A 14,029-nucleotide genomic window follows, 5' to 3' on the forward strand; every position below is an offset into this window, starting at 1 on the left:
GTGGAGTTCAGTTGGTTTTTCTGCATCTGGCTTTGCTTCTGAATATCTTCGATTTTGCTACTTTATCAACAAAGATAGTAAGTAACATGTAACTTGGACATGAACATGGCTATGGGCATTGGTGTCCAACACTCATAGCAAATGATATGTTGACTCATGATATGACTATATTAAAATATTATTAGATCATTTTAGATAATGTAATTTCTTGTGGATTCATGATGGAAGTTACGGCATAAATTCTAGACCAGCTGCCTACTTAACGCAACCCTTCTCCTTCATCTAGGCTTGGGACTAACAATGAGAGCAAAAACACCCAGAAGGCACAATGTAACAGAATATTACATAGGTTGATTACAATCAAGCACTATTTAATAGTCTATTACATAGGTTGGTTACAATCAACCAGTGGAATGGCATAACAAAATTCATGTAGCCGACCCCTAATTAATTGAGATAAGGCTATGATGATGATGATGACTTTAGAGTTTAGATAATGAGTGGAACCAAAAGTAAGAAAATGTTATGGGAAAAATCATATTTCCATGTGGCTTTGTTCAATAGCATCAACATGCATGCCTATGATATCTATGTGGGTTGTACAACTAGGTCCCTTGGTTTAGTGATCCTGAAGTTGCCTCTGCTTCCACCTGTCCCTGATGTGTCCCCAACCAGTAGGAAATATTCGAATCGAATGCCCCTTGCCAGTTGAAGTAGCTAGACGCTCATTTTTATTTTCAATCGGGGAGGAATCAACAAATGACCTACCGAATCAATAGTGATGGAAGTTCCATGTCCTGCTCGAAAATCCTCCTCGTCTCGGTGAACGACGACCGTAACTATAACGGTTCTAAGGTAGTGAAATTCCTTGTCGAGTAAGTTCCGACCCGCACAAAAGGTGTAACAATCTGAGCATCATCTCGAAGAGGAGCTCAGTGAAATGGACATGTTTGTGAAGATGTGGACTCCTTGCGGATCTCATCCCATGCACCAAAAACAATGCAAGTCAATGTGGGTCCACGATCCATGGGCCAAGCACAGGCCCATTGAGCCCAAGTCCAACAGCAGACCCATCAATAAGCAGGCCTTATTTAGTTAGGTAGTTAGCAAAATCAATCAACTAGCTATGAATAATCTATTAGACAAATATTTTAAATGCATTCTTAAATGCATTTTTAATCGCAAGCCAACGAGGACTTGTTTAAGAATGCAGTCCATCAGTGATGCACAAGTATAGGCTAAGGGTAAAGATTAGCATGCAGATGATAAACTAAATGAGGACATGTTTAACAATATTTGAGATGGTATGCTTTTAATAGAAAACAACGGTAAGCAAGGTATCATTCCAAAAGCGTTTAGGAAGATTCATACCAAGCAAAAGAGCACGTGTGGCCTCAAGAAGATGATGGTTCTTCCACTCAACAACACCGTTTTGTTGAGGGCTTCATGAACATGAAGTACGGGATAAGACACCATGGCCCTACAAAAAAAGATAAGGAAGCATTCGACATATACTTCACCCTATTATCAAAATGTAGAATTTTAATAAGACATTGAAATTGGATGATAACTTCGTTATAAAAAAATATTGAATATATCAAACACTTCATGTTTAGATTTGAGAAGATAAACCCATGTCATTCGTGAACAATCATCAATAAAGGCAACAAAATATTTATATCCAAAGAGAGGTAACAAGAGTGGGACCGCAAACATTAGAATTAACTAATTCGTATGGTTTGGATTTCTTCTTAGATGAACTAGAAAGAAACACAGCTTGGTGATGTTTGAAAAACTCACAAGTCTCATACCATAAAGATTTAATTGCAAAATTTAAAGGAAACATAAGCTTTAATGTAGACAAAGATGGATGTCTTAAGCAATAATGCCATCTATTCGAAGACACCCTATTTAAAGACAAAGCACTAGATGCTATTACGGGTGCATCATTGAAGAAATAAATCCTTCTATGTTCATGGACCCCACCAATCATCTGCTTCATCTGGATGTCCTGAAACACATATTGAGAAGGGAAAAAAGTTACTGAACAATGTAAGGATTTTATATTATAAGAGAGATGATAGATAAAAGATTAAGTGGAAAGCTGGGAAACATGTAGGACTAATGACAAATGCATGGTAGGAGAGAGATTGATGGAATTAGTTCCAGACATAGGAGTTTGGTTTCCATCAACAACAATGACAAAGTGTGATTGGCTAGAAGGAAGATAAGAGTTGAACATATGAGGCTTACCAATCATATGAGAGGTGGTTCCAGAGTCCATGACCTGAGAAGAAGAAGACACATGGAGAGCAGTACGTAACTGCATTACAGTTGCTCTGGAAATATTAGAAATATCACGAACATGAAGTCACATCAAGGCATCCTAGGCCCCACGAGACAAGAATAGAATCGCCTGAGGGTGACTTCTCTTGGGGCACCCCAGAAGTTGGCTGTGAAATCTTCTCAGAACCAATGGCGGCACGACTAGCCAAAGATGCACTTGTCCAAGATGGACAACCAATAAAATCCCAGCATCGATCAATAAAATGATTTGTATTCCCAGAATGTGTACAGATGTCGTGGTTCGTAACAACCACATCCACATCCACCTCAGCCTCGACTATGATGTCCACCACGCTCAATATCACAACCCCTGCCTTGATTACTATCTTCAAAATCACATCAATGTCCTTGTGTACCGAATCCCAGAGCTCTAAATTTAGGGTTATAGGAGGGCCAGTCTCCTATTGCATATGCAGATCAATTAGATGATACAAAAGTAGACGAGGATGAGGTAGTGACCCTCTGACACAGCGTAAACCGTAGTCAGAGGAGGAATGGGATCCATGACTATAATCTGCTATTGAACATTGCGATCCTCAAAGTTACAACCAGAAAGGAATTGCATGATCTGAGTCTCTTCATGTTGCTTCCATATAAGATCATAATCCTTTGTATAGAGAGGATGATAGAAATCTAACTGATCCCATATACCCTGAAGAGCAGAAAAGTAATCCTTCAGGGATCTTGAATCTTGTTGAAACTTGCTAATATCTGAGATCAACTTAAAAACTGTATATATTCTGAGTTTCAGAATACATGTCATGAAGAGTGTCCCATATACTTTTGGCAAAAGTCAGAAACATGACAGAGTTACTCACAAAGGGATCCATATCATTAAGTAGCTAAGCCATGACTAGGTAATTTTCCTTAGTCCAAGTCTTAAAATTCCCTTTTGTAGGGTCCAAAGCTTTATCCAAGGTATTCCGTAATGGTAATGATGGTCGTAACAGCCACCACTGTTACCTTTACAATACTGGTTGTTATGTCGTCTTTTATATATATATATATATATATTGAAAAAACCCTTGAAAAACCTGTATCTACCCTGTAATGGGTCGTTATGGGATCCATAGCAGTGGTTACGAGTCATTTTTTCCACAATGGCCGTTACAACCCCATAATGTGTAACCTAATGGTTGCCATTGTTACTTTTACGTAACGACCTTCATAACCCCGTTACGGCAGACCATGGCTTCATCCAATATGTAGTTAAGTTTGTCTCTACCTCTTAAAAATAGCTTCACTAACCGAGTCCATTGCAAATAATTATTACCATTCAATTTTACTGTTGTAATCAACAAGGAATGTGATTCCGAAGTACTCACACATGATCCAGAAGAAATTTTATCCTCCATAAGGGTCCACAAATACGAAACCCAAGCAATAAAAAAGTCAAAATTAGACACAAAAGATTAGCGTAGCCACATATTTCCACCAAACTGTGTTACAAATGATGGGCTGGGGACCAGAAACAACTTTAGAGATGAAATCCAACAAACAAGATCATAAACAAATTGGAATCGAGCATAAAAACTTCTCACACATGCATTGTTTGTTGTATCTTTAATATTATCGAAATATCCTCGATATTATTTTTGTCTCCAGCTCGATGATACTGATAACACTGGTAGTCTAAGAAATTCCATGTATCGGTGATGTATCACTAAATATCGTTAATGTATTGATATCGCTTATGTATCGCTAATGTTTTCGACTTTGTAAATTCCAAGTGTCAGCGATGTATTGCCAAGTATTGCCATGTATCAATAATATTTTCAACTGTGTAAATTCTTGGTGTCGCTTGTATCATCAATGTATCGATATCGCCAATATTTCCGATTGTGCAAATTCCAGTTGTCGCTTGTATCGTCGGAGTATCGACGATATTCAATAACATCGTCATCGTATGGCCAAAATTTTGTTTAATAAAAAATTTTCCTGTTTTTTTTTTTTTAAATGGGCACATGGTTGTATGCAGTGTTCAAATTGTTGACGATAATATCGATCATATCACGATATTCTCATTATCTCAACATGGGCGATATTGAGACCACAATCTTTCATTTCCTTTCTAGTTACCAACAATTTGTCGGCTAAATATCATGTGTTGTCAATATTTTGAAATATCGACAGATGTTTGGATGGTTAGATGGATGATTGGATCGATAGATGGGATGGTTGGATTGGTTTCTTATGATCAATGTTTAATATCGACCATATCGGCCGATATATCCCATGATATATCCTATGTTCCACCCATGCGATACGAAACACACAGGTAGTGCCGATATATTCCACATGTTCGATCCAGTGAGCATTTTCAATTTTCGATCCCTTTTTTTTTTTTTGTAGAAATCATATTCGGTGTCAAATTGTTACAAATCCATTGCTTCATGTTTTGCATGAAAAATCATGGAGTTGGAACTTTGATTTCGATATCCATTGGTTCTTTATGTTCTCCAATTTTTTTCGAAAATTTCCCTAAACCAGCTGTCAATTGAGACTAATTTCAAAGTATTTAGGAGTATTTGATGAAATGATCATCACATACACTCTAATTTCAAAATTTGAGTGTAGGTGGTCCGATTTGGGGAACATTGGGGGAAATTTGAAATTTCCCCAACTTCTCCTAAATTGCTTGCAATGTTGCACTCCAAACATGAAATCAAGCACATATAAGGGTTGATCTACTAATTTGTTAAGTCCTTGTCAATTTTGGGAAAATAAAAATCAATTTTAATTAAAAATTAATATATTTTATTAAAATATTAATTTTTTTCTCGAAAATTCCCCTCAACTAGCTGTCAATTGAGACTAATTTCGAAGTATTTAGGAGTGTTTGATGAAAAGATCATCACATACACTCTAAATGTTATGCATTCAATTTGAATATAAATGCATTAGTTCAATCAGACAACTCATAGCTTAGGACCCTATACAATTGAAACTTATTACGTGCACTTCTTTTTTGAGATGTTATGATTTAAAAGTGTCTATTAAGGTCTTTTTTAGCAATCCTTGAAGTTTCATTTAAAAATTCAACCATTTCCCCAATGTTTCCCCATGTTTCCCAAAAAGTACGATAAATTATCCGATACAAATGATATATCCCGTGCGATAACTGATACATATTTGTATCCCAAGGATGCGATATGTAATGTAATATCGATATTTCAAATATTGCTTACGACAACACATGCTTTTAAGCCCCTATTAAATGGAAACTTATCATGCACGCATATTCTTTTTGCAATGTTTTATTCTAAATATGCAATTATATGTATTTTAGCATTTCCTGAATTTTCACTGAAAAATTCCTATGTTTTCCCATGTTTCCCCAACGTTTTCCCGCATTTTTAGTTATCGATTATTTTGATATTGTTTCCGTATCCCTGGCTGGTGAAACTTATAGCGATACCGATACTTCGAACATTGCACATAGATACCTTACACACCAGATATACATTGAAACTTCTGGTGTACGGCCAAGGCCCCCATGACCCAAAAAAGGCATAGTTGGACAATAACACATCAAAAACCTCCCCCTGATCATAAATACCTCCATGGATACCCAAATACAATTGATCCGAACTACCATGTGAAGAAATCCTCAAGAAACCTCTACTGATTTGAAAGAAATCACAGAAAAATAGAGATTTGGGGTTTTATGCTGAATGTGAAAAACAGTCCAAACATACCTCAAATGAGACCCAAAAAATTCACAAAAATCACCATAAATCTTGTAAAACCAAGCTTTATTAAACTATGTTCTTCCCGATCAAAAATAGTTTGTACAATATGTACAACTACTGACGTTAGCAGTCTTCTATAGCTACAATCAACGTGGAAGGTTTTGCTCTGATATCAAGTTGATTTTATTGGATTTAGGATGAGAGAGAGAGTAGAGAAAGAAGATTTGGGAGAAAGTCCACTCGTGTGTTAGGGCAACCATAACCTAACACCTTTTATTCTATTGCTAATAAAAAAACATATACATACTCTTCAGGAGATCTCAACACTATGTACATGCACACACCCAAAATACATAGATATACCACCTCTCACTTCCTATAATGGGAAGATCTTTACTAGTGAATATATGGCATTTCTTGGTTGAATATGGATTGTTCCTTTATTTTCTTTCTTAACTATCTATTGTTTTTTCGATAATGCTAATTGAAGGGTTAGCTTTTTCTAGCCTATGGGTTTTTTTAGTAAGGGAACCATCCACGATGTTAGCCACCATATCAAGTGTTTGTATCCATGGAATAATCCCATTTGTAAAAGTTGAAAAGTTGAGTGCGGTAATTGCCATTAGGTACTTCTAAATCCTAACATCATGCATTTGTAATTGCCATTTGTTTAACTTCTAGTAGTCTAACCTTGTTCAACTTAAGACTTAAATGTTTAGATGGAATGTTGCTGTAGGATGGCCTAATCCAACCCTAAATGAATGCGGAATTTAAAAGGGGCAGATTTATGCAAACATTAACAATAAAAAATCAGCATTGTACATCATGAAACAAGGAGGAACTAAGGAAAATTCAGCAATGATTACGGCTATCAATCACAAACACGTTGTATTGAACCTTAAAATATGAATTTAGTCGGATTTAGCGAAAGATAGGACTTTCGTCTTGCAATGGGTACGTCTGACGATCCAAGTGGATTTTCTAATCCAGGAACTAGGACGTTTCTGAATTAGAAAATCTAGAAAATTTAGAAAAATGGGCACTTCGATTATCATTCAAATCTAGGGCCTTGGGTGATGGGATTTGAAGAAAATCAAAATAAGTATATGTGGGGATCAAGATCTTTCAAGATCCAATGATTTCGATTGAAAAGAAAAGGGATCGGCTTCTAAATCTAGAGAATTTAGAAAGAAAAAGAAAAAAAGAAAAAAGAAGGTTTAAATAAGAGAATATGACGTAGAACCGAAGCATGAACCAAATAACACGTGAGATCAAGTAACAGAATTAAGACAATTAACAAAAAAACAAGAGCATTACTATAATCATCACGAATCCCATGAAAACCAAAAGAACATCATGCATGATCCTAGCCTAAGTTACCAACATCATCACACAAGATCATTAAATAAAACGAAACTAGGATCTAATGGATGCAGGGATATTTAATTAGCATAGGATATAATCTATTTCAAAGTAGAAGACCTAATACAACCTAGGGTAAAAATTAGAGTTTGGGTAATTTGGGAAAGTAGGAAATTATAAATTTTAGGTTTAGGGTTAGGGTTTTAGGAATGGAAGAATGGAGTTTTGATATAAGGATGATGGAAAGCCAAAAGGGGCAAGGCGTGGCAGTACGGCCAACCCAAAGGATTCAAACATGTGGCTGTAGAGTCACATATGTGGCGTGAGATAGACCGGTTAGGTCAATTAGGGTTTGGGATTGTGGATATGTAAATGAAAGATGGGTTTATGAAAGGATGAAGGCTTAGAATGAGAGAATTGAAGAATTCGAAGAAAATACCTTGATGTAGGAGAAGAGAGAAGATGGTGTGGGGATAGATGGAGACATTGCACCTCTATTGATGAAGATTAGCCTCGCACCAATTTCCCTTTCAAATCGCATGGAAGTATCTTCAAATCGCATGAAGATGGAAGAAGAAAACAAGATCCTCTCTCTCTCTCTCTCTCTCTCTCTCTCTTTTAAATCACAAAATCCAATGAGGGAGAGGGTCACACGCCCACCCTCTTTTATAGCTTCAAGAAAGTTCAAAAATTACAATAAACACCCTGTTTTGTGAATTTTGACGAAAATAACCCTAGCCTAACTAAAATCAATTACAAACACTCATAATAGCGTCCAAACATAACATAAATAAAACTAAATCCTATAAACTGATAAAAGCTGAGAAAAATTAGTGGAGATGATACACGATCAATGACTCGATCATGTGATCCGACGGCCCGATCGTCATGTCCCTCCGATCCAACGGTCTAGATCACTCCATAAAGCAGCCCATGTACATCTTCCCAATGCGGGGTCTTTCAGATGCTCGCACATGCACATATGGTCTTTAACACGATTAGGGATACTCGCCTAGCCATAGGAAAATCGGTGCGGCCCGCCTCCGCTGATACGCATGCAAAGGTGTACGTGTAGTGATGTCCTTATCAGAATACCTTAAGAAAAGAAAGAATGAGAGAGGAGAAGATGTGAAATCACTTCCTTGGGCCTCACACCCTCTTCCAATCATTGGAAGTCGAAGTCGGAATTGTCCGGGCTTGAAGAAGCAAAAGCTCTCTTTTTCATAAACATAACATAACATTACATTTGAGGTTAGGGGCAAGACACCCTTATGAATTTGGAATTACATTAAATGACCAAAATACCCCTACTAAAAAAGAAATTCGCACAAAAAATTGTACACGCACTGTCTCAAAACTCAAATAAATAAAATGTGCATAAAATAAACTCAAACCTAAGATGCCCGATGGGTCCCATGATAGCGCAATGAAGGTGGGTTGCGACGATCCGGTGGTCTGATCACACCATCCTCGCAATCCAACGGTCCAAATATCTCTTCCAAGCAACTTACACATGTCACGAACACATGTGTAAGGTCTTCAACCGCTAGAGACCCGACCCGTACCCATCATCTAAGTACATTGACACGGGTAATGCACACCTCCTTGGTATGTTCAATAAATTCAAACTCATTGCCCAACATCTGCTTGTTATGTTCACTAAATTCACGAGTATGAAGGTGTGACTCTTTTGCCGAGTATAAATAAACACAGTGTGATCTGACTGACATCGCTTGAATCCAAACGAGAGAACCATAGTGCAAACCACGCTCTTGGAGATTGCTTAAGGCCATAGAGGGCCTTCAACTTACACACTTTCCCTGTCTCCCCCTTAAGCTGAAAACCAGGCGGAAGATCCATATACACCTCTTCAGTAAGGTCACCATGAAGAAAGGCATTCTAGACGTCTAGCTGAAATAATGGCCAGGTGAGATTTGCCACCAAGGAAATGATCAGACGAACAAAATTTAACTTGGCAACATGAGAGAATGTCTCAGTATCATCCACACCATAGTTTTGAGTGTAACCCTTAGCAACCAGGCGAGTCTTGTACCTTTCAATTGAATAGGCTTCCCCTGACGCAAAAGGTATAGACCACTATGCTCATAGCCCACACCAATAGTCCTCGTACTCAAGTCCTGAAAGAGACAATCAGATGGAAAGAAAATCACACAACAGTTTAAGGCTTTAGGGAGACTACTAATAGAGATAAAATATGCACTAAATTTAGGAACATAGAGGACATTGGATAAGGTGAGAGAAGGAGAAAAAGGTACAGAACCAATATATTCCACTGGTGTGGAGGTTCCATCAACAAGACGAACTAGACAATGGCAATCAGCTGAATTGGAAGGGATAAGACAACTATGCTTAACAATCATATGATCTTAGGCTCCTGAATCAGTAATCCAGGTCGTAGGAGATGAAGATCCATAAAATGCAGTACCTATGGTCGCAATGAAGGAGGCAGAAGGTTGTGAGGCAGAAGAGGTAGACGGTGTTGACTGGGCCTGAAGTGTCCAGAGTCATTGAAGATCGAGAACATCAGCCCGTGTCATGGTGACAATATCTGTCTTATCTAAAGCAGGAGATGGATCAAGAGGAAGGCCACCAAGAGTATCAGATGTGGCTTCAACCTCATTAGAAGTCGCAACATGAGCAGTGAGGTGACTATGTAATTTAAAACACCTGTCCTAAGTGTGTCTAGATCGATTGCAATAAGTGCACATAAATTTGCAACGGCCACGACCACGTCCTCTGTTGAAGGCCCCTCGAGTGTCCAAGCCACCACTGTGACTATTAAATGGAATAGTGGTAGATGTAAAGGTAGTCCTCTCCTGGGTGAGAACTGGGCTGTGATCACCCGTTTGCATGCCTCAGTATGAACGATGGAATGGGCTGTCTGGAGTGAAGGAAATAGATGTGTAGCAATCAACTGATTACGCAGTGTTTCATCTTCACTACTCACGCCTACCAAGAACTTATTAAGTTTTGGCTTCTTCTTCCTGTGTCTTCACAATTTATGCACTACAACTGTCTGGTAGTTCACTTAGAAGTTGTAGGTGACTTAACTCTTCCCAACGGCCTTTCAAGGCCCCAAAATACTCGGTAACAAGCATATTCTCCTGAGGGAGAGAGTAAAGTTCTGTAGTCAATTGGAAGATGCGAGGCTTATTGGAACCAGTCCCATAAGTATCATTCAGAGACTTTCACAGATCAGATGCAGTCTCATAAAAGAAGCAGAAGCAATACTGGGCTCCATAGAATTGAGAATCCAGCCCATCACAATGGCATTCGAAGAATCCCATGCATCTATCTTTGTAGAATCGACAGATGAAGTGTAAGGTCTTTTGGAAGTGCTAGTAAGAAATTCAAGCCTTTCCTTCCCAACAACATACATTCGGACAACCCGAGACCATAAAAGAAAATTACTCTCATTGAACTGTGGAAGTAATGGAGAGAGGTCCCTCAAAATGATGTCCAACAACTTTGGAATCTATAGATATATGAAATCACGGATAAAACAACACTAACAAGAGGTACAAATCATAAGAGGGTCATAGGATTATACACCGAATAGATGGTGTATGTGTAGCACCCAAAAAAAAGGGAAAAAACAGTCTAGCCGGCCCCTATTTTCAACCAAACCATCATGTATATGCATTGGATCTTCCGATGTGTATATCATCCAAAAAGGTCCAAACAATATAGGTTTTGCACATAAAAAAACCCTTGAGGAAGAAGAAATCTGAAGAATGGACAATAGGTGGCCGGTTTCCAAAAAAACTTAGAAATTGCAGGAAAAATATCAAATATCTCAAAAAACCGAGGAAAAATCACACTTACGCTCCTTTCATTCAGCTGCACCAGGGGGTATGGGATTTGACCCAACCCAATCATACGGCTGACATTAGGGTCGTATGACTGACATCAGCAGGGGTTTGGGATGGGAAACCTTCTCCTCTTCAGCTCCTTGAGATCATCTTTTAACCTTGATTGCAACTTGGTTTTGATACCATGAAGTTTTTGTAGAGAATGTAGAAAGATTGTAGAGAGAGAGGGAGAGAGGGAGAGAGAGAGAGAGAGAGAGGAAATTAAGGAGCTCAAAAACATAAGAACTCTATTCTGTCTTATTATCTTTTTATACGTAGGTTTCCCCTATTTACAAATAATATCCTAATAAACACAAAATTACACATAAGACCCTACTTTGCATATTTACAGATAAACCCCTACATAATGAAAAAAATGTTCCAACACTTTTCTTCCCTAGGTTTCTATGTTTTATTTGCTTCTTTCGTTCTCTAACAAGTGGACTTGGATTAAATTGAGAAATATTGTGGGCATGGAGGAGAAAGTATTGGACTGTTTCTAGAAGACTCTTCATAGGTGCTCCTCGTTGAACTCTGTAGAAGGTCTACAAGGCCATATGAAATATGCTATGATAATTTAATTAATTGAATTGAATTGAAATTGAGGGTTTTATTTATGAGTAAGAGTCTCTTTCTTTTGGCGATTGCAAGTTCAGACTACCAGGCTTTTGGCATTATCCCATGGTCCATAATCCATTAGTCGGGTCTAATTATCAAGTTTGTAACCACCATAATCCATTAGTCGGGTCAAATTATTGTTGCCAATAATAGGAGGATTTGATCATCAAAGTGGGACATATTCAATTACTTTAAATTCAGATTCAATTTCTTCAGTGTTGCTATATTGAAACTTGTATAGAAGTACCAAAATGGAGCAAAAATGATAAGGTTGCATTATTTTGTATCACTTTCGGCTGTATCTGCCATGGCAATTTCCAGATGGGACATAGTGCATGAGTTCTCAGTCATTGATAAATATTGTCCTAAACAAAAATTGTCTACAAGTATACCTCATTGATATATCTTGTATCTCACTTGTGTGATATGAAACCCACAAGTAGTGGGATATATCCCACATGTTCAATTCGGTGAGCTTTTTTTAAAAATAAAAAATAAAAAATTAATCCTTTTTGTTTTTTTGTAAATCATGTTAAATCAGTGTCAAATTATTATAAATTCATGATTTTTCATGTTTTACATGAAAAACCATGGATTGGGAGCTTCAATTTTAAGATGTGGAGGAGATCATCCGAGTTGCGGAAAATTGAATATAAAAAAATAATCAAAATTTTCTAATTTCTCGCAAATCAGTTGCAATCTTTGTGTCCAAACATGTATGTAACCTGATCTAGTGATTCTTTAAAAAAAAAAAACAAAAAAAAAAACGTATTGCTCGTGTTTCCACACGCCTTCTTACAATTTATAAATTATATGAATAGACTTTGAATATACTTGCATCAATTCAGTTAGACAGTGCATAGATCAAGACCCCATACAAAGAAAACCTATTACATGCACTTGTTTTTAGTAATGTTTTGATTATAAGTGTGTATTGATGTCTTTTTTAACAATCATTGAAGTTTCATTGAAAAATTCGACCAATTTCTTAATGTTTCCCCATGTTTCCAACAACAACGATACATAACGCAATACAACCGATATATCCCATGTGATAACCGATATGCATCTGTATCCCAAGGGTGCGATACGTAACACAATACCGATATTTCGAACCTTGGTAGTAGTACATAATTACTGCTAACAAACTCATTATGTAGGGATCAAGATTTTTAATACATAATTACTGTTAACTAAAATGAGATTAACTCATTAGCAGGCTACCAAACAGGGGATGAATTCTTTCCAGAAGTTCAGGAACACAATGCAATTGTACCATCAAATCAAGTTTCTGCTGTTAGATCTAATTTTTGCGATCACTTTACAGGAAACTCGGAGGAGCTGGTTCCATTGGGCAATAAGACCAGTGTTGATGGATGGCATACAATTCAGTTTTCGGGTGGGAAAAATGCACCCATGAAATTTGAAATAACCCTCTTCTGGTTTAAAAATTCTACCCGACCAGCCCGTGAGAATGAGCAGCACCAACAAGAAGACTTTCATCTCCTCCTGAAATTAAGAACAGATGTAAACAGAATTACACCAAAGACTGCGAGAGTTCTCGAGAAGCTTCCTTCCTGGTGTTCTCTCTTTGGTAAATCAACTTCTCCTTATACATTAGCTTTCTTAAGTAGCCTACCAGTTGAGATCTAGAACTTGAATATAATAGGTTCCTGAAAGATTGTTTTTCTATTTATTGTGGTCTATTTTCGAGTAGCTTTTCTGTAACTGTTACCAGCTGCATGTAACAAAAATAATGTGTTTATTTGCCCATTTCTTTCTAGGTATTGTGGTATGCATTTTTTTTTTCTAAGACTTAATATGCATGCACACAAACTGTTTACAAGTGGTGTATTGTACCTCAATCTAAACCTGTCTGAATCGAATCGTGGGGTCCATAGCTGATGGATCCGGAATCTGAAAATCAGAATGAACAGTTGATCCTAACTGCTTGTTTCATGGTCATAAAAAAAATGGACAGTTAAAAGGGAGAGGGGTCAATAGTCCGTGTTCAAAACAAATGCTAGATGATTGAGGTTAGTAGTTTTTGCTCCATCAATCTATTTCTTGGGCTGAGCTCTGTTTACAGAAGCTAGTCCAACAACTGGAATGTGAATTGTATGTAGCAGGGGGCTAGAT

The 14,029-nt window shown here is 37.4% G+C and overlaps 1 protein-coding gene across 4 annotated transcripts in view; it reads left to right on the forward strand.

Annotated features, from left to right (window-relative positions):
• Positions 1-13,755, forward strand: part of LOC131240342 (uncharacterized) — an 80,873-nt gene extending 67,118 nt beyond the window's left edge. For all 4 annotated transcript variants that reach the window (XM_058238489.1, XM_058238490.1, XM_058238491.1 and 1 more), the window contains one exon: positions 13,218-13,755. In XM_058238489.1, coding sequence (XP_058094472.1) covers positions 13,218-13,543 — 326 coding nt within the window. In that variant the 3' untranslated portion in view covers positions 13,544-13,755. The remainder of the gene's footprint in view (positions 1-13,217) is intronic.
• Positions 13,756-14,029: the final 274 nt, after the last annotated feature.

Source organism: Magnolia sinica, chromosome 3 (assembly GCF_029962835.1).
Source record: "Magnolia sinica isolate HGM2019 chromosome 3, MsV1, whole genome shotgun sequence".
Lineage (NCBI taxonomy): Eukaryota > Viridiplantae > Streptophyta > Magnoliopsida > Magnoliales > Magnoliaceae > Magnolia > Magnolia sinica.